Source organism: Netta rufina (genome assembly GCF_964035555.1).
Source record: "Netta rufina genome assembly, chromosome: 1".
Lineage (NCBI taxonomy): Eukaryota > Metazoa > Chordata > Aves > Anseriformes > Anatidae > Netta > Netta rufina.
The window spans coordinates 35,996,443-36,019,017 of NC_140123.1; the positions used below are offsets into that span (position 1 = coordinate 35,996,443).

A 22,575-nucleotide genomic window follows, 5' to 3' on the forward strand; every position below is an offset into this window, starting at 1 on the left:
AGGGGTTGGCAGAAGAACTTATAAACAAAGCCAACAATTAAAAGACACAAAAGAGGATTCACCCAAAAGTTAGGAATAAAATCAAATATACAGTTACTTCAATACTCACTACTGCATATACAATCTTACTTTAAAGTACATTGACACACCCAGGAAGATGACGAAAAAAAAGCTGATATTTGCAGGGATGTTTTTGGGGAAGATCTGGACAACAGTAGCCTGGTAAGCTTGACTTTTCTACTGTGCAAATATATTGAAAGTATATAATATCTAGAACAGAAGGACAAAATTCTTGAATAGCATGACTAAATGCAACATGAATGAACAATGTGAAAAAATGCAGAACAGCTCTGTAAAGCAAAGACTGTTTTCACAAACTGATGAGATGTTGGTAAGTCTCATGGAATAGGCAAAACCACTCTGACTGGCATAAGACTGGACTTGAAGAAAGAAAAAAAAAATACTATACTAGCAATATAAAATACTATTCTAGCAGTCATTTTTAAAAGAACTCAGTTAAATAGGAACACAAGTAATGGGACTGCACCATTTGACCATTCTGTCTTCACAAAATACGTTTCCTTGAGAAAGATCTTTCAGATTTGGGGCTGCTTCACTAAAATTATAAATAAGAAATAATCCCCAGTTATTCTTCTTTGAACAACCAACTTGAAAAGTGGCTAAATTGATAAGTTTGGGACTTAAACTGTCACAGTAGATCCTGTCATCTTTGTAGTGCTTGTCAGAGCTATTATTCTGAAATCTTTGAGTAATTGTCTTAATAGTACCCAATACAGGAGAAATTAAGACTCTTCTCTTGCACAATCAAGCTTTTTTGGAAACACAATAAGCTCTTCATACCCGATATTTGTCTGTCATGACCTTTAAAATCTTGCTCAGAACGTGTGTTGCATGCTGGTAGCCCAGATATTTTTACTAATAACAGGCTACAAACTTTGTATTAAGCTAAGAATACATGCCTCCAGACTTGTCAGGCTATACTGAGACTTTGCTTGGCCTGCCTGGATCTTTGTTTCAGCTTATTTATTTGCAATAGGAGTAGGCTAATATCAGAATGACTACTATCCTATTTGTTTTAGATTTGACTTAGCTTTGTACAAGGTTGGTTTGTGGCACACAATTCATATGCACATTTTACTGATGCATATATTTCTATGACTAGCAGGTAGATATATGACCCTAAACAAAGTGCAGCACAGATGAGCAGAGGCACGGGATAAGAGCAGACATGTTTATCTGACAATAATTTGATTAGTCCTTTAACACTTTATTTAAATTAATGATAGATCCCTGACTTTTAATGGAATCTGTGTTCCTTATGCCCACAAATAGCACAAATTACAGTAAAACAACTTGGAGGATCTGACCAGACTCGTCTGTAACTTGGATGCTACAAATGACAGTTGAAATGTACTACAATTCCTTACAGAATATATTCTCTTATTCTCTAAGTATGGGCTATATTGTTTATTCTTAAACTTTTTTTTTTTGTATTTGATTTAGTATAGGTCCACTTTACAAATCCATCCACATCCACATGCACTGTGAGTATTTGTATTTTTCCCTCAGTAGCTTTTTTTTTTTTTTTTTTTTTTTTACTGCCACTAATTTTGTAGTGCTTTATCTCTCTGGAAAAAAAAAAGAGTCATTCATTCAATTTTATTTTCTTGATTCAATTAGCTCTTCCATTTCTTCCATTCAAAACTAGTAATTCAGTATCTCTGGTTGTATTACCAGTATTACTGGCTGAGACTCTACAAATGTGTAGATGATAACATACAGTCAGTTATAATATACTCTACTGCCCATTTACATTTATATTTCAATAAAACAAAATTCATGGTGTTTGATTACAACAGAATTAGAACCTTTGACATTATTATCAGTAGTGTAGAACAGTATATTTACAACATTAACATGAAAAAAAATAATAAAATGTATGGACATGTAAGCAAGAAATTAGATTTTATCTAATTTGATTTAAACTATCAAGGAAGAGGCAATCAAGAAAGTAGACTACAGTGTAAATCCAGACCAAACTGGTTTAATCTTTGATATAGCAATGTAATTTAGATGAAATGATGTCTACAGATGCAATTGCTGCTAAAACATTTTTTTTTCTTTTAATTCCCCAAATGAACAAGGTACTTGTACACACATGCTCTTCAAATAAAAAACAAGACAAGATACCACAGTGAAATGCAAGAAACCTATCAGTGAAAAGTACCACTGTTCTAGTATTCAAGTCAAATTTGATCAAGTGGGAATTCAACTTCAGTTTGTAACTAGAACATAAGTTAGTTTTCCTGGAATAAACAAGACAAAGACCTAGTGGATTTTGTTAGCAAACTATTCCCATAGGAATACAAAGACAACAGTGAAAGTTCCAAACAGAATTCTGCAAAAGCAGAACAAGAAGCGGTTATACAAGAGGAAGCAAGTAAGCAATGCCTCATTTAAATCTACCTTTGAGTAATTTGCTTCATGAAACTTTAAAAAGAAGAAAAAAAAATGAGAAAAACAACGGCAAGAGCCTATTACTATATCACAAATGTTTATAACATGTTTCAAATTAAACTACTATTTAATGGCAGCTACAAAGAGAACAGAGGCTCTCTCTTCAGAAGTAGCCACATGTGAAGAGGACAAGGGGCAACAGGTACAAGCTGAACTGGGAGAGGTTTCAATTTGATTTAGAAAATAATTTTTTAGAGAGAACAATCAATCACAGGAAGCCTCCCCAGGGATGTGGTGTAGTCTCTATCACTGGATGTTTTCAAGAAGTGACTGGACAGGGTGCTAGATAATCTCATTTAGGCTCCTATTTCCACAAAAGGTTGGACCAAATGATCTTTAGAGGTTCCTTCCAACCTGGGCTGTTCTCTGATCCTATGATTAGTATGCAATACTTAAATTATTGTGATAACACATGATAACAAGATTTTGAAATTTGTTCACTCGTATCAATGTAGAATACAAGATCAGTAATAACAATTCAATAAGGAAAAAAATATTTTACATCTGTCAAAAAGAGGAAAAAATAAACTTGTGAACATTTTAGTAACACAGCTGTTGGGAAAGCTAGATTTTGGGGGCACATACCAAACACAAGATAAAAATACCCTTCTCATGCTTGAAGAACAGCATCCAAGTGGGTTAATAACTGGCAATTTTAACCAATAACCCATTGAAGATTCAAGAACAAAAACTTTTTTCTAAGGTTTGCAGTTGGAATAAAATATATTAATATTTTTTACCTCTATGTTTAAAGGTATGTCAATAAAAATGCAGCAAACCTGGTACAATTAGTGTCTGCATAAGGCACAAGAAAAAAAATCAAGAAACAGAATTGTCAAGAGTTTTCCAGTACAATACAGCTCAAACTTCAGATGCTTATGTATTGATGCCTATATGCAGACAGATACCCACATGCAGCCGTGTGCTTTGCCAAACTTCCATTCTTATTAATTAATTGCCTACTGGATTTTATAAGCAGTTCAGATCTTTACAATACCCATGGAGTGACTGGGACAGCTAATACATTATACAGCTAATACCATTATAGCTGCCTCAGTGCATTGTATTGAGCTTCCAAATTCTAGCCCAGAAGAGTGAGAAGGAAGAGTGAGAAGAAACCTCTTGAGTTAAATTTGTTGTATCTGCAAGTACTGTACACATTTGCTTAATGCACAAAGGCATCTGCAGTGATGTTTGAGAAACTAAATTGCACTTCAGACTTCCCTTGGATACATGAGAATTCAAACCTCTAGCTCACTTGCTTGATGGGCTGACTTACTTGCAAACTCGCTTGTTCCCAATCAACAAAGTTTTGAATAAGTCTGAAATTTTGCCTCCACCATATGAGCCTACTTGCTTAAAAAAATCTCAACCACAAAAATGCCCCCCAAAAATAAGTAAAACCTGTCATTTTTTTAAATAATAAAAAAAAGTACATGCCTTTTCTGTAGAAATATCAGATTAATAGCTCTTCATTTTAAAGCAGTACTAAAGCTGTTTAACAGCATGTTTTAAAAATTCTGAAGATTCACATACAAGCTGGTATTTATACTTGTTAAATTACAGGGAGCACCACTGACTTCAGATCTAACAATAGTCAAGCAATAGGTTTGCTCCCGTTTCTTAATATATTCACTGCTTATTCACAGAGCCTATCAGAAGGGTGTGTAAACGGGGCCTTTCAGGTTCCGCTGTCCAACCTCTAATGCTGCAAATAAAGAGTCAGACCAAAGAGAAAACAGGGTACAAATAGTTGAAACAACTTCTTAAGGGAGAAAGGAAGCTACAGACAAGTAATTCTTTTCTTCAAGCATTTTTCTCTACATATACAATTCTAAGCAGTATCCACTCATAATTACTTGTCTTCAATGTTCCTAATTAAGCAAAAATTGAAGAACGTTTATCCCAACTGCAACATCATTCTTTGACAATTCTCAAAGTACAAAACACTTATTCAAAATGCTGTGATGCTCCAGTTGACAGCTGTGTAAGTGTCAACTATTGGTACGCAGAAGAATCAGTCATTACTTGCACTCCAGAGGAGAGGGCCCAAACTGACAATTCAACAGTATTCTTTTACACCTTATTACCTTGAATGAAACTGACAGTCTTTTGAATTCTCAGTCATGGGCAAAAAGAGGCAAGGCCATGTCCATATCAAAAAGGCAACTCATCTTCAATAATGAAGAGGTATTCCTGGTGAGGTAGCATGAGGTTTAGTCAATTAGCTTCCTCAGAAGTCATCGTGACTAAAATATTCTGAGCAAATGATCTGTACTTAAAACCAATTGATCAGAAGTTGTAGATTCTGCAGACAGAGGTATTTTGTCAGCATTGAGAAGATGCCTGAAAAAGTCAAATTATTTTTGGCTCTAACACTGTGAAAGACACATGGTAATACACAGCTCTCTGGTGCACTTTCTAAAATTTTGCTGTGTTGCCAAGGACTGCAATTTCTATGCTATTTCCTGAGGGGCAGCTCTAAACTAAACAGTATTTTCATCCTGAGAGTATCTTGATTTTTTATAACAGGCATGCAGTTAAGGCATATGGAGGCACTTTCTTCAGGGAAAAGCTTAGAGCAAACCTTTCAGTTCACCTGTCTGTGTGGTTAGATGCTTCTTTCCCTACTTCATCCCTTAAGAACTGCAGCTGAATATAGTCTACCATGTTAATTTTCAAGGGATTTTCAGGTTTGAAAGTATATTCCATCTGGAATGTTTTAAATTCCCTGCTGCCACATGGTGGGCAGGTACAATACTTGGCTTTGTATGTTTATCTACAAGATGAACATACACTGATAGGAAGATAGGTAGACAGACAATATTTTTGGTAGGGAAGAACTTTGCATGGATGATGATAGAGTTCACCTGGAATGGCAAAACTTTGAATGTTTTTCTATATGAGAAAGTAGACCAATGAGATAAGATACATTCTGCTAAGTGAGAAGTTACAACTTGAAATTTTAATCCTGATTTTCCTCTGATTCTAAACAGTGATGTCTATCAAGTTACAGAATGCATTTTCTGAGGATTATACAGCCAGTAGATCAAACTTCTGTTCTTACCAGCTGAACACAAAGCAGAATATACCTGGTGATTTTCTAGTGGAAAATGCTAGCCATATCTCGGTAGCTCAGAGAAGCTTTTCCTCACATAGACAAGATTATCATTTCTAAATAGATGACTAAGTATCGTCTTATGTCACATCTTCAGAATAAGAAAACTGCACCAACATTTCCTACTTCACTTTTCTCACTCTTACTGCAAGTTGTAGAAAAGACTACTGATAATGAAGGTTTAGTTAAATTTTATTTGCCGATATTAAACCAAATATAGACTTGGTTTGTTATAGACCCTATTGAAGTTCATCAATTATTTCCCCTTTGTAATGAGAAAATGTTTTTAGCAGTGACTTTGAGATGTATTGTCTGTACAATTGTACCTTTGCACATTTACATGAATCTTAAACAAATATTATCAGTTTTTGCATTTAGACAAAGTAAGCTTTGCTCATATTAGATACTCAGTTACGGAAAGTATCTCATTAGCACTGAATGTCCAAGAATCAGCAAGTGATTCAGCTAACTAAAATACCACAGACCATATGATCCCACATTCTTACATTAGATGAAAGAGAAAAATGAAATGTTATTATCTGACAACCTATAAATACTGAGAGTAATGTTACTCATGAGAACTTTGATGTGAAAATGCTTCTTTTAGGATAGGCATAAAGCATCTGCAGGTTTCCACAAGAATAAGCAACACTCATTTTTCAGGAACTTAATTGGAAAAGGAAGAACAGCAACTTTGTTGTACTTCTTGCACTTTGTACCTCTTCTCTGTTCTAACTGAGAAATAATAAGATCACATCTGCCACTAGAACTGAAGAGGAAAAGAACAGCTTTCTTCCATTAGTTAAACTGCCTGCCCAAGGAACAGTGATGGAAGATGATGATTAGAGAGTGGAAGCATTCATCTGATTCTACAAGAAGATTGAGGAAGAACTGGGCAACTCTATTGCTTTTTGGTTGCTGTTGTGGTCTTAAATACATCAAAATGGGTTGTGACAGAAGAACAGTATTTCCTGCCTCCATAACTTCAACAACTAAAGTATTCAGACTTCTTCAGTTGCTGCCACAAGTACATAAGGTACCAGGTTGCCTTGGATGCATTTTCTTGAGCACAGGCATAAGATATTAAACTACCTTTACTTTAACAAAACCATAAATTCAGTATTATTCTTGGCTATAGCAATATTCTCAAACTAGGATCACCAATCTTGCCTTGAACCAAAAATATTTAAGTACTCTTTCCATAATTTTGGATGATCTTTACAGAAGTTCAGAATTAGAACAGCCTTTGCTTTCAGCAAATAAAAAAGTAAATACACAGAGCTTTCACTAAAATGCAAAAATTATCATACTAAGGCTTCTTATATATTCAGCCTTCAAGTAACAGAAATGCTAGTCAATTCAAAATTGAAAAGGTCAGTTGTTAGTGTCAAACTGAACTGCCACAAAGCAGACTACATATATCATGTAGATAATCAAGGCAAGTATGCCAAGTAACTGACAACTGTAAACTTCTGTCTCATTAAAACACTGTCAAATTAACCACCAGGTCAATGTCATTGTTAAAAAAAGTTTACAACTGGTTCACATGAGACACAAGGAGCCTTGATTTTTCTGGTCTTAAGCAACAACAACAAATCTAGCCACCACTTGTAAAGTCCGAAAAAGAAAAAAAGCTTTTTAGAATTAGTGTTCAAATGCAAGTTTAAATAAAATGTGAACTTTCATCAGAAATTTTCATGTCCACAAAAGGTAAAGTGAATGTAACAGTGAAATCTTAATTATTTTTAGGAACCTTAGAGTAACACTCCAGTAAATCCAGATTAATGTATTTAGCATAAGTATTTTAAGTATAACATTTAGAGTAAATTCTCAGTTTCCCACAGCAAATGGAGGTACAGCACAAGCATAAGAAGCTATAACTAGTATAGTTATAGTACTTGTATATAACCTGTATATAACTAGTATAGTAAAGTACTTGTTTAGCATGTGAAGGGCAATCCTAGAAAAATAAGCATTACTACACAGTTAGCAAATCAGTTTAAATTTTCTGCACCAATTATCTCATCAGCAGTATCTTACAAATGGTAAGCATCTCAGGAAAAAGTCCCTTGGGGACCCAGGAGTAGGACTTAACAATCCTTGTGGGTCCCTTCCAACTCAGGGTATTCTATGATTCTAAATAAGTACGAATGCAATAATATTTATAAAAAAGATCTAACTACTTAGAGATAGCAGCTATTACTGTTTCTCAAAGGGGCTGCTAACCAAAGACTGCAATTTCTGAAACCTATTCAAAAATGCTCATCTAAAATGGCAACTATCAGCTCATCTTTAGTTTATACTGCAAGGTTTATAAAGGCCTTTATACATTTATTTAATTTTTAAAAATGTAGAAGTGGAGACTAGGGTAAAGTGTGAAGTACGTAGAATTAATTTATTTGAAGCAGCAGGTAAATTAAGGCGCTGCTTGTAAGATAGTTTTCATGCCCTTTTTGAACGATATAGAAAAGTGAGTCATAGCTCTTTTCTTCCTTATTAAATCTACACACATGAATGTATGCAACTCTGCAAAGCAGGAATCACATTTGGAAACCTAGCACTCAAAACAAAATGCTGTTATTTCATGACTGAATCCCTACAAAGCTCAAAGAATGGTCAGAGAAATACTGTACGCTATTAAATTTTAGGCATCTCATGTTAGTGGTGTGATCTGCCTTCTGGAAATTCTCAAACCATTATATGCTGTGTAGAAAATACAGACTCTTACATTTTCTGACGTTAGATATAATCCTTTGCAACAGGAAGATACCATTTTCCATGATCTAAAGCATTTCTCCCCACTAGATCAAAGTATTTTAAAACTTTTAAAACTTTTAACATTCATGTCAAAAAAAGAAGATGCTCAATTAATAAAAAGAGAAACTGAACTACCAGTATTCAACATTAAAACTAATTTCTGTGTTGTTGATGTGTTGTTGGTTTTGTGTTTTTTTAATTATTTTACTGATTATATTTCTGATTAAAATTTTCTTAGTACATACTATTATATATTAATTTCTTCCATATTTATTACACTAACACAATGCCAATAAAAGTAATAGAAAATGATAAATTTTTCATTTTTTTCAGGTTGATCAAATACGAGGTATTTTTTTACTTTTATCTCAACCCAATATCAAAGTTCACAAGCAAGTCAAGAAAAAAAAAAAAAAAAAAAGAACAGGTGCATGGAGACAAATGTTATGCTGCCCTGAAACTGACATGCTCAAGCTTGCAGTTGCACTCCTGGCCCAAATACCTACTGCCTACTATCTCCAGGATGCTAAAACATGGAACAAAAATCATACTCAATAGGAACTTATTAACTGAACATCATTCACCTTGAAGTTTAGATGAAACAGATTCCAGAGGAAAAGAAAAATATATAAGATCATATATGTAAAATTAATATTGAAGAATTGCAAAGATACTTGCAAAAATACCAAATGTGGAGACCGAAAACTACATGAACCCAGTGTTCAGTCTGGTAAATGCAGACTCAAGAGCCTTGAAATATTGGAAGGAAGCTTGTTTTACAGTCTATAATTTCCTTCTGCAGCCCTACTAAAACTGGGGCTTTAAGCTCCCTCTCCTCTTCCTCCTTTTTTGCTTTTTCCTCCTCTTCTTGCTTTTTTTATTATTAATATTTATATGAGTTTTAGCTGATATCAACAGAAGTGAGATATTTTTGCATTTGAATGCATGACTCATGCTTTATTTTAAAAGGCAGTATGTTTACTTCCTAAAGTCTTTAAGATTTGAGTAAATATAAGTCAAATTAACCTGCAACACCCCAACATATCTCAAAACTGAATCTTTCTATGATGCATTTTAAAAGATTATATTTTTAAAAACTACAAAATTTGACCCTCATTTGAAACCATATCTCTCCTCCTTCTCCCCCCTCCCCGCCCCAAAACAGGAAAATATGTAAATTTATTTTTGCTTGTTGCAAAGACTATTTGTGCAAAAAAGATTTCTTACTTGCAGCTGAACTGAGTTATCCTGAAGTCCTTCCACAATAGGAGAGAATCTATCAACATTCTTTTCCTCTGCTGCTGCTGTTATAGCTTCCAAAATTTTTTCAAGGCTGTAAGAAAATAAAAGCATTTCACTTAGAAGAGGTTATATAACCTTCTTCTTCATTTGTTATCTGAAGACTCATGCTGCCAAAAAATTCACCTGTTTCAGTATCTCAAGTACAAATGTAGGAGTTTTAAGCATTATTTGTTTCCTTTGGAGACTTTTGTAAGTGAAGAATGACTTACTGGATTACATTGGTTAAGATACCTGAAAAGTAATGCTAAAAATCTTCCAGAAAAAAATGGCTGCATAACTACTTTCCATCGAACCAGTTCCTTCACATGACAAAAAGAAAAGTCTTATTGATATGACCATAACAAAAATTACAGAAAAAGGTATTTTCAACAATGACAGCATAGTACAGATATTACTTTCAAACATAAGTTGAAAAATTCAGCATTTCATTTAGGTGCAATTATAATTTTGGATATCCTAAAATCACTTTACTATTTCTGGCTAAACACAGTACTTACATGCTTTCTTCTCCAACAATGCACATTGCAGAAAGGAGTTTAACTATATCAGTCATCATACTAGTTTGCTTGGGATCAATTGCTTTGATCAGCAACAAAAGGCTCCTCTCTTCTCCCAGAATTCTTTCCAATCCATACTAAACAACAGAAAAATGGTTGTAAGAAGAGTTGGAGGGAAACCAAGTGACAATACTGAATACCAAGCAAAATGTAACAGTTCCCTCAAGTATTTCAAATGACATTTAAACCATTCAAATAATTAAAAAAATAAATGAGGAAAAGGTGCAAAACAGGTCACTCATTCTGTAACAAGAACAAACATCAGCATCATAAGTTTACACTATTCTCAGAGTATATTTCTGTCGAGAAGTAGCAGAATGATCTTCAAGCCACTGCTGACAAATACATTGCTTCTCCAAACTCCACACACTTATATATATTGATAATTTACATCATCTGATTGAACAGCAGTAATTCAAATTTCCAGATTAATGAAAATCCCATACCTTATTGTTCATGAAGGCTCTCAAACATTGTATAACCTTATGCTGACTCCTCTTCACAATTTTGTCTTGGCTGAATAAATTAAAAAAATATATTGTAATTAAATGCTGATTATGTATTAAGAAAAGCTGATAATTTTATAGAAAGACATCCTTACTGTTTTGTCTCAACCAGTCTTTCCAAAACGTCCAAGAGCAGCCCCAGACCTTCTCGGCCAAAGTTTTCAACCCAGCTACATGGAAAGACAGACATTAGAATGATTGATACCTCAAAGACTATTTACAATAAAAGAAAATTTTCAGAATAAACAAAAGCAGTATAACTGGATCATTTTAAGATCAACTCTACTGAATTGAGGATCAAGATACATTGCGTTCACTCATTGACCCAATTACATTAAAAAAATAAAAATGACAGTATCCATTAAAATTTTTAATTTTACTTTAAAATGAACAGTTATACTTTCTTTGGTAGAGAATTGTAATTATTAAAGATCTTGCAAAAGAAGAGAAGAAAAACAACAATTTCTGCGACTCAGTGTTCTAGCACCTCCCAGAAAAGTACAACCTCTGGTTATACTCTAATATAACCAGAAAAGTCAGAGAAGGAAGTAAATACCTAAAGGAATTGCAGAAATGGCTGCCCGAGATATTAATTTATATGAATACTTCCAAGAGAACACAACAACAGGTAATCAGCTCTTGCCATATCTATCTTTGGTGGGGTTAAACCTGGGCAAGTTGTTTCTACACATGACAACTGCTTCACAGTCCTGTTTACTATTGGTCAAATCCTCTCTTCTCTGTAGGCAGAGCATCTACAAAGTCCTTCTCCTCAGTGGCTGACAGCAGTAGTGCAGCCATCCCTTTGACAGTAGCTGTTGATCTTGCTGAAGCAATAATGTTTGATCAATTACCTAACCTTATGTTTCATGGACAACACTATCATTTATAGTCATAGCAGCAGGCATATTCTGCTCTGTGCACTTCATTGTCATTTAAGGGAAGGTGATACTTGAAGACTCATCTCTTTCCGTAATTGGCAGGAAATACCTCCTGACACATTTTGTCAACTTTCCATACTACTGCCATAAGGCAAGTCCTTGGATCTCTTATTACTGTCTTTGGCCAACAAGACAAAGTTATTTCATAATGGATCTCTCTTGCATACTCTTTTTGTTTCCACTTTTAAATTACCATACTACTTTTAACTACTAACTGGTTAGAAAACCATCTCTATCTGGAGCATATATAGCTAGCATGACACAGATGCAATATTTTTCACCATCCTCATCATCAAAACACATATTCTGTTGGGGGTGTTGTAACAATAGTTTATCTGAATTCTTTACATTATTACTTTTAAACATTTTAAGCTAAGGAAATCCCTTGTCATGCACTAAAAAAAAAAAATGTAAAAAGGGAGCAACCCATGTGCAATGTCAGAAGTTCAGCATCGTAAAGAGGTTGATCAGAATTAGTCAAAAAATTATCATGTTCACTTCACTTGCAGTATAGCCTCTCCATTGTTTTTTTGTTTGATTTGTCTATTCACAGACACTAACAAAATATTTATTATTGATTAAAATTTAAGTATTATTGTAGTAATTGATTATTATAATATCATTTTAAGCAGAATAATGAAATACTTCTATAATGGTGGGATCTTAGCACTAACAAATAACAAGCCATTCTGTTGGAAGTAGCACAAGGTAGATGCAGCAGCTCTTTTGAAATACCAAGTACTTCCAATCCCATCACAGGAAAGGATTAAAATGTGTTTTGCATCTGCTGGACATGGAATTGTAATGGTCTTAAAATTATAGATAGAACCAGATGAGATGATTTTATACGTTCTTTGTATAAACCTAAATATATACGAAAATAGGTTTTCTCCTTCCCAGATTGGTGTTCTGTTCTAAACACACTTGAAGGCAAACAACCATCAAGTATTTTGAGTATAACTGGCTATATCTGATCTAAAGATGATCCTCCTAGATATTTCTGAGCATATTTTTTATTAGAATTGTGAGCAGCCACTTTGTCATATGTCCAGCAGTTGAGAGCGCTAAGAATGATTTAGTGCATAAAATACTGCTGCATTATTATTGTCCTTTCCTCTGCTTCCACAACAGCAGAACAAAGATTACTTGCAATATCCACAGCCAACACAGCTTTTTGTCAGTCTGACAAAATACCAAGCTATCAGTGTCCCATTCTGAAATTATTTTAAGAAAAGTTCTCTTAATGAAAATATCCAAATTTGTTGCAACTATTATTCAAAAGGAAAAGCAACAATTGTAGATAACTTGTTAGCTGCACTACGATGTTATTTGTAATACTATTTAGCTGTGGTAAATCTCCAAATTACTTTTTACCAACTGTGTTGGGACCTGTGAGGTAATAACATCCTATTTATTTACCTGAAGAACAGTGATCAAGATCGGTGGATACATTTCGCTCTTGAGGCTTTCTTTTTTTAGTGATGGGAAACAAATACTATTTTTTGCACTAAGCCATAGATTTAAATTTATTTTTTTTCAAAGTACCAGGATCAAACTATTCAACAACACCATTTGACTCTGATTTTCTCTGTGAGCTAAAAATATGCTTTCCAAAACCAATTAATTGAAAACAATGTTGTGGAGCCTCATCTTTCATTATCAACTGGAATGTCAAGAATAGTTAAACTGATTAAAATATTTGGAAGAAGTTTTGTGTTGTTTTTTTTTTTAGTCTATATTGTCAAAAAGATTACAGCCCAGAAATGTGAATATCTGCACCCAATTAACATAAACGTTCATGGGGTTACTCATTATGTTCTAATGTTACTCATTAGAAAGATGCGGGCATGTGCTTTAAAAATGTTGAGCCTGCAAGTGTTTATTATGGAGAACACTGCACTGCCATTACATTTCTGCTGTTTTTTAAGGGAGTCCTAATGAACAGCTTGTTTGTTTGTTTGTTTGTTGGGTTTTGTTTGTTTGTTTTTTCCTAAGACTATTTAAAATGCTCTGTTTAAGCCTAGTGAGGTCTATCTTAACAGTCTTTTTTGCCACCAGTCAATACATCAGCAGACTGTTTTAGAACCCGTATGTTGTTATGGTTGGGATCCTTTATTTGATTTGTAGACTAAAATGTGTTTATGGACAAGCAGTGTACATTTTTTTTGCAACATTGATGTCTACTGCTGTTTTTACAAGCCGCTGTCAATCTCCTTCCAATTCAGACCTATGCTTAGGCCATATATCCAGTAAATTCCTAATGAGTTCTACTACAATACAAGCATTGTATGTTCTTTCATATAGGAGGATTAACTTTTCTCTTGGTGTGTGAGAAAAGGGCAGCAAAGGGGATGACAATCAAAAAAAATGAAATGATCCAGTCGTATCAAGAACAGAGAGAAAAGACTGCTCTAAACTTACGAGCATGTCTTATGATTTGCATTTCTATTCCAGACACATGACTTCTGCAGTCAACAGCTCAAGTTTTCTTTGTTAAATCAACACGTGTAATTAAGAGATGCCCTAAGCTGTTGTTTGTTTTGAAATAAAGAAAGGAATGAAATACTATATCAAAAAGTAGTTTCACATTCATGGAAGAAGTGCAGTATCTACTGTAAGACCACCTGTCAGAAGCACTCAGGTTGATTCAAAGCATATTTTTTCCATGTGGACCATTATATGTTCTAAATAAGACAACCCAATCCAAAAACAGATGAATAGAAGGAAAGAAGCAAGTGCCCATACAAAGGACAACACATCAACAACTCTGCCCAGCAAGCTGCAGAAAGAAGAAAATTGTTGAATCCTCTTAATCACATACCTACATAAGCATCCCCAGCAGTTCATTTGTATTATTTTACACTAAACCAAAAACACTTCACAAAATCATGTGTTCAAACAGTGGCTTAAATAGATGATCTACAGCAAAAAGCTATAAATTCGAGTAAAATTGAGTAAAATATAGAGTTTAAAAGAATAGAATAAAATAGTATAAACGTGCGTGTATATTATACATCTATTATATGTATATATATATATATATATATATATATATAAAGTGCATGTGTGTGTGTGTGTGTGTGTGTGTGTGTGTGTAAATGTATGCATGAACCTATGTTTTCTGGCTAAAAAAAAATACACAAAGGTGCCTATCTCTCATTATTGATCACCCTGACAAAGTAAATTACAAGATTAAAAAATTGAGAACATTAAAAAAAGAAAAATGAAGAAAACTTTTTCCTATTTAGCACAAGAAAACAGTGATCTGCTCTGAGCTGTACTTGTTTCACATTCTCTTAGAATTACTTTGTACAGATCAGTGATGTCTACTTAAAAACAGACCTGCAGAAGATGCATAATCAATGCAGAAAAAGAAAAAAGGTATAATCATTCATTAATACATATACATTCATTAACTGGAAAACCTTGAAACATGCCACCTACAGAGCCATTAATTTTAATCCATGAGGAAATAAAAACGTGATCAATCTTTGCAAAATTTGTTAATGATGTTCAAATTCTGTATTACCTGACAGGATTACTAGTCAAGGACACACGAAGTGATTCTAAGCAAGTGACTAGTCTTTCATCTGTTGACCCAGATTTTAATTCCTGCATAAACTCTTGGGGTGAAATCTTCCGACGGTTCTTGAGACTTCCCTGAAACACAGAAAATGCATTCATTTTTTATTTGGTACACTTGAATAGATTACTAATAGCTAACCTTTGGTTTCACTTCTTAAAATAATAGGAAAAATATTTTATCCCTAAATCAGTATTTGTTGTCCATCTACTATGTATGCTGAATGCTGACTACATTTTTGCTGATTTATGATCAAGTTTATGACCAGTAGTCAAAAGCAGCAGGCAACAAATGTATGCATCATGCATACTTGGTGAAATACAGTTTTTTAATGCATGGATTCTGTTTATGCATTACAAACAACTTAATTTTCAATTCTCAGCAGAAGAAAAAAAGATTCCGAGTTGATCACAGGGCAAGTGTCCAGACAGGTCGCTGCATCCACATAAGAATACAGATTGAAGAACTAGAGCACTAGAACAGCCTTCAGGATATTACTGTGTAACCTGAGCTGTTGTAGACAATGCTGTAAAAACATTTTGCTTAAGGATCCTGGCAGGTCAGCACCATGAGTCTAGGACTAAACAAAACAGACTACCAGACTACCTTTGGCTTTAAGTGCTAAAGCAAAGCACCTCAGGAGGGAAGAAAAAAAAATGACTTTTTAATAAACACTGAAGTTCATGAATCCCAGCTCTTCACAAGTTGCATTTGCCATCTGTACAAATGTGGCAATGCAAATAAAACTTGATGCTATAACATAATGACTTTAAGATGAGAATTTATTCCACATTTGGGTTTGGATTGTGCCTTGCTTTTTGGGTTTTGGTCTTTTTTGGTGGGTGGGGAGGCAAATTGGAACATGGAGAGCTAGCAGATAGAAAACAAAATGCAATGGCAAGTTACTGCAGCACTACAAAAGTAAGTAGTTTAGCTTTGTGAAAGCCTAACATTTCCTAATCTAAGCAATACAGGTTGAAAGACTGATTCATCATTGCATTTGTGATGTCAAATGTTGCTTAAAAGCAAGTTCAAGATATTAATGACTTGTCTGGAGGATACAGAACATCCAACGTTTCAAAGAAAACAACAGTAATACTGAACCAATGAAGTCCTACAATTTGCAATTAAAACTGCAAATCTAAGAGACACTGACCCTATTCTTAAGGGCATTCTCTCCTCTCCCCTCGCCTTTTTTTTCTAAATTAGCAGCAAAGACAAAATTTGTAGACACTGGAAAACAAGTTTACTCCACATAATTCCTACCTATGACATAAGGATAGATACAGTTCTTAGAAAAAAATAACTAAATTCAAAAACAAAATCCATCAACAACAAATAAAAAACAGTACACAACCTATATTTGGGTAGATCCATTTTGATATGCTGGAAAGACTCCCTTTTCTGGGAGCAGAATAACATTTCTGTGTGAAATACTCACTATTCTGTGATATGGCATTAAAGACAGTTACTTGATAATACTTGATTATGTTATAAGCCTGACTTGGCTTAAATCAGAAAATGAAGAGAACTGGACTTGCAGTGTAATAATAACTTGAAATTATCCACCATAAAAGGTGAGATAGTCTCATTATGTTATACAGAGCCTTGTACAGAAGATAGTTTCTTATTTTGGTAGATCCTCAAGAAGTGCTGAAAGCTATCATTTCCTGCTCTTGGAAGCAAAACATCATGAAAAAGTTTCTGGAAGAGGTGAAATCAAAAACTGGGAAGACTAGTTTACAGACCAGACAGATGTACTGCTGTGCTGACAGTCAGAAAGATCTCAACAGGCAGGAGAAACAGGCAGAGAGGGATCTCATGGAGTTCCACAGCAGGAAACGTACCTGGGGAATAACAGTGCCCAGGAGGTCCTGGTGGAAAACTAGCTGACCACAGGGGAAGAGCATCACTGATATAGTATAAACTCACTTTAGGATAGAATAAAGCTTGTGGATTGATATTGTATAAACTTACTTTAGGATAGAATAAAACTTGTGAAATGATAGTGTATAAACGTACTTTAGGATAGAATAGAACTTGTGATTAAAAGTTAGCAAAGACAAAGTAAACAACATCTTGTTATCCATAGACCTTCTGTTACGTTTAAGCATTTTGTTATTTGAAAACACCCCATTATCCGTTAACACTCAGTCAGGCTGAGACTTGAGATAACTTGAGTCTGTTATGTCCTGTTAACTGAGACATCCTGTTATCCGCCGACCCCCAGTTAAACCGAAAGACAACTCAGCATTTTTACAGCCTGGAAAACAACTGATTAAGAAAGTGCATTACGAGGAAGACCTACGGCCTTCCTCCCAAAGACCACTGCCCACATCCTGGAGACCCTGGCCCACAATTCTTGGAAGGCTTTGCGCAAGCGCAAGGACGGATAAGCTAATTAGCATACGAAGCGAGGGTAGGCTGGGTTAGGTAATGAATATGTATAGGTGCTAATTGAATATTCATTGTTTCGCTGTATAAATACGAGATAGTTTGTCACTTCAAACATGCACGATAGGCGGAAGGATCCCCCGTGCATCCAGCGCTGCAATAAAGACTATACCACTTAAGGAAATTCGGCTTTGATCTTTAAATCAATTTGGCACCCCAGATGGGACAACCTCTCTGCCGGTCTGCAGGACCCGCTGGGGACAGGACTCCCTAGGGTACCCCCGGGATTTCCCGGAGGGACTCCTCGACTCACTGGATCACTGCGGAGGCAGACAAGGACCCCATCATTGTAAGTGAGTATATTCTTTATTCTGGTTTGGTTTTCTGGTAGACCGGTCATCTGGAACTGTCCGTTAAGTCGGAAGGTGATCTTCTGCAGGACAGTATTTGGTATATACTTTGTGGTTAGTACCACAAGTATATCTGGGGACCTTGAGGTCCATCTGGATCTGGAACTGTCTGTAAGTCGGAAGGTGATCTTCTGCAAGGCAGTATTTGGTATATACTTTGTGGTAAGAACCATAAGTATATTTGGGGACCTTAAGGAAAGAGCTCGCTTTAAGGTCCATCTGGAATCGTGTTGCCTATTTTGGTTTTCTGACTCATGGAATGTGGTATTTAACTCTGGTTATTGTTACTGCGATTTTGTCTATTTTCTTGGTGATAATAATAAGTTTTGTGACGTTGTTATAAGAAAGATATCGTTACAGTGTTACATATTTTGGTTTTCTGACCTATCGCATGTGGAATTTGACTCTGATTATTGTTATTGTGACTTTGGCAATATCTCCTGGTAATAATAGTAGTTTTGTGACATCGCTATTGAAAGATACCTGCGTGCCCACATTTTTGTAAGTGATACATATATTCTGAAATTGTGAATTAGAAAATGGGGGGGCGAGAAAGCAGTGAAATTCCTAAGAAAAGTACGTTGGGCTGTATTTTAAGTCATTGGAAGGGGTCCCGGGTGGAGGTGAAAATAAGAAAACTCTGATAAAATATTGTTATCAATGGTGGCTGCTTTATAAGTTGTAATATGGAAAAAAGTGGCCTTTTAATGGAGCCTTAAACCATAATACGTTGCTACAGTCAATGTTGTTTTTGAGAAGGAAAATAGAATGGAATGTTGTCAGCATCTTGGAGGGAAAAGGTACGGAATTAAGTTGGTCCCTGACTGAGCCTTTGGTGCTGGCATTAGAAAAGTACAGGCTGGAGAAAGATAAAGGAAGTGTTAAAAGGGTTGTTGAAGGTGGTAAAGGTTGTGTGGCATGTAGTATTTGACAGAGCTGTTTGAAGTTGAATGAGCAGGGAAAGAGGATGTAGGAATGTTAACAGTTCTGCCTCAGCCCGGGGCTGAGATCTTAAAATCTTGGGTGTTAGCCCTCTGGGGCAAAGGGATCATGATGGGTCCCAGAGAGTTGTCACAGAAACAGAAAAGCAGTTAACTCTTAAAACAACCTGAGTTCATGTGTGAGCTCAGATTGCCGATGGGATCGCTCAGGGAACTGTGGACAATTGCATTTCCCTGACCGACCCCCACTAAAACCCTAATCATCCTGAAAATTATGAACAGTTAAGTAAATACTAAAATCTGGACGAATTGGGAATTGAGAATATGCTTCCAATAAGGTCTAAAAGAAACCCCTGTGGAATTTTTGAACCAACTCTGAAATATAATGGGGAAGGAGGAGAAAAAAAAAAAAAAACAAAAAACAACAACAACAACAACAACAAAAAAACAATGGTTTGGACCTGGCTTCGGACGACAAATTGACTAGCCTGTTTCTAGGGTAATCATCGGCCCCTGATTTCAACAGGTCTAAGGGGGACCTGGGGTATCTACCCTAGCAAATCCTCCACTGATTATAATGAAGTTAGGAGAGGAACAGAAGTGAATTTTTTTTATTGATATGGGGCAACGTATTCAGTTCTAAATCAAGCATTAATGCCTTTATGGAATGATTATGTTAGGGCAAAAGGGTGCAACCAAAAAGGCTTATTTTCGTGAACCTTTGAAGTACAATTTGGGGAAATGCTATATATGGAGTGGTAATTCGTGTCGAGAAAATGGTTGATATTAACAAAGAAGGGTGATTCAGGAGACTTCATGCAGTCTCCGGTTTCTTGTTCTCCAGCTGGTTCTCTTGTTCTCCAGTCCATAAGGCATGGATGTTTCTGGGTGTTTGCTGTTGTTGTTACATTCAAAGTTGTTTGACCAATAAAAAAGCTGTTTTGAAAAGAACTGCTGTGGAGAGAAGGGTATAAGAGGGGAGCCTGCCCTCAAAGGAAAAAAAAAAAAAAAAAAAAAAAAAAAAGCAACACTATGAAGTTACATCAGTAAAGAAGCAGGAAAAAGAAGTGAAGAGGAACAGGCTGGGAGAATAGAGACTGTTAAGTTATGGAACTTAAAGGATTGTTTGTTACCTATCCTGATTGTATGTATGTATAGTCATACTCGGGTTATTATGTAAAGCAATATATAATGTATAATATGTGATGTATAATATATAATATATAATTATATATATATATATGATTGTATATTGTATATTATATGATATATATATTATATAATAATAATCTGCAATAATACTATATAATATATAAACAATATATAATATATATATAATATATTGTAATAATAATATATAATATATAATATCTGTATACTCTGTATACATGTATTTAGAACGTTTGATGTTTGTGTGTGCGTGTTGGTGGAGCATAGACTCCCTGCACATCCAGCACTGTTTACTTGCCTTTTATATACCTTTTAGAAATATTTGTTTTATAAATATTACAAAATTCAGACCTCATTTATAACAGGAAACAAATGGGGATACATAGGTTTTTATATCCACCTGGATCTCCAAAATCTCTATTAGGTTGAGATTTGTTAGAACAATTAGAAGTAGAAATTATCTTTGAAAAAGGGAAAATGGAATTAAGGATAGGAGAAGAACAACTAATAAATGTGTTAAGCCTGGCACTAATATAAACAGACCTTAAAAGTGAAATACCCTTAGAGATCATAAATAAAGTATATCCAGGAGTTTGGGCCACTGAAGTTCCTGGAAGAGCTAAAAATGTGACCCCAATAATTGTTAAATTAAAGCCAGGAGAGAAACCTGTTAAGTTTAATCAATATCCTTTGAGGATAGAAGATAGGAAAGGAATTAAAGAGATAATTGATAGATTTATACAGTATGGATTATTGATTGAATGCGAATCAGAATATAGTACACCCATATTGCCAATTAAAAAGGCAGATGGAAAAAGATATAGGCTAGTTCAGGATCTGAGGGCCATAAATAAGATCACTGAGGATATACATCCAGTAGTGGCAAACCCTTATACTTTGCTGACTAAATTAAGGAATAGTCAAGTCTGGTTTACCGTACTGGATTTAAAAGATGCCTTCTTCTTCCTACCTTTAGCCACTGAAAGCCAAAATCTATTTGCCTTTGAATGGGAAAACCCTGACTCAGGCAGAAAGACGCAGCTAACAATGGACAGTGCTACCTCAAGGATTCAAGAATAGCCCCACTATTTTTGGAAACCAATTAGCAAAGGAACTTGAAACTTGGATACCTCCGGACACTGAAGGGGCTTTGTTACAATACGTAGATGATCTCTTAATAGCTACCAAGACTAAAGAGAGTTGTATTCAATGGACTATAAGTCTCCTTAATTTTCTGGGTTTAAATGGATATCGAGTCTCTCAACAGAAAGTCCAGCTGGTTCAACAAAGTGTGACCTATCTGGGATTTGGAATTTCGGGAGGTCAGCGAGAACTAGGAACTGAACATAAGGAAGTCATTTGCCGGACTCCAGAACCCCAAACGGTAAAGGAGCTACGAACCTTTCTAGGAATGACAGGTTGGTGTCGCCTTTGGATTTATAATTATGGACTAATGGTAAAGCCTCTATATGAATTGATAAAGAGTAATCAGTCAAAGTTAGTCTGGACTGGAGAAGCACGAAATGCCTTTAAACAACTTAAACGAGAATTGATGCAAGCTCCGGCTTTGGGATTACCGGATCTCTCGAAACACTTTTGGTTGTTTTCTCATGAGAGACAAGGGATAGCTTTGGGAGTACTAGCACAAAGATTGGGTCCCTATAAACGAGCAGTAGCTTACTTCTCTAAACAATTAGATGAAGTAAGTAAAGGATGGCCCGGATGCCTTCGAGCTGTTGCAGCTGTTGTTATCAATATACAAGAAGCTCGGAAGTTTACAATGGGACAGAAAATGACAGTGTTAGTCTCCCATATGGTCTCAACAGTTTTTGGAACAAAAAGGAAATCATTGGCTTTCACCACAAAGATTTTTAAATTATCAAGCAATATTAGTAGAACAAGATGATGTGGAAATTGTGGTCACTAACATCGTAAATCCAGCTTCTTTCCTTAGCGGAACTCTGGATGAACCTATAACTCATGATTGTATAGAAACAATGGAGACTGTGTATTCTAGTTGACCCGATCTTAAGGAAGAACCTTTAGAAGATGCTGATGAATCTTGGTATACTGATGGGAGCAGCTTTGTAAAACAAGGACAACGTAAGGCAGGATATGCTGTTACAACTGCTCAACAGGTAATCGAATCTAAACCATTACCCCCTGGGACATCCGCCCAGAAAGCAGAGATAATTGCTCTTACACGAGCACTGGAACTAGCAGCAGGAAGGAAAATAAATATTTGGACAGACTCTAAATATGCATTCGGCGTGGTACATGCTCATGGAGCAATTTGGAAAGAAAGTGGATTGCTGACTGCTCAGGGAAAACAGAAAAAAAAAAAAAAAAACATGCTGA

General features: G+C 35.2%; 1 protein-coding gene across 1 annotated transcript in view; it reads right to left on the reverse strand.

Annotated features, from left to right (window-relative positions):
• DIAPH3 (diaphanous related formin 3) overlaps positions 1 to 22,575 on the reverse strand; it is a gene marked incomplete at both ends in the record, with an annotated part of 247,956 nt that overhangs the window by 189,820 nt on the left and 35,561 nt on the right. The window contains 5 exons of the mRNA XM_084295299.1: positions 9,641 to 9,746; positions 10,213 to 10,349; positions 10,719 to 10,788; positions 10,874 to 10,948; positions 15,249 to 15,379. Of these exons, the coding sequence (XP_084151425.1) occupies positions 9,641 to 9,746; positions 10,213 to 10,349; positions 10,719 to 10,788; positions 10,874 to 10,948; positions 15,249 to 15,379 (519 nt within the window). The remainder of the gene's footprint in view (positions 1 to 9,640; positions 9,747 to 10,212; positions 10,350 to 10,718; positions 10,789 to 10,873; positions 10,949 to 15,248; positions 15,380 to 22,575) is intronic.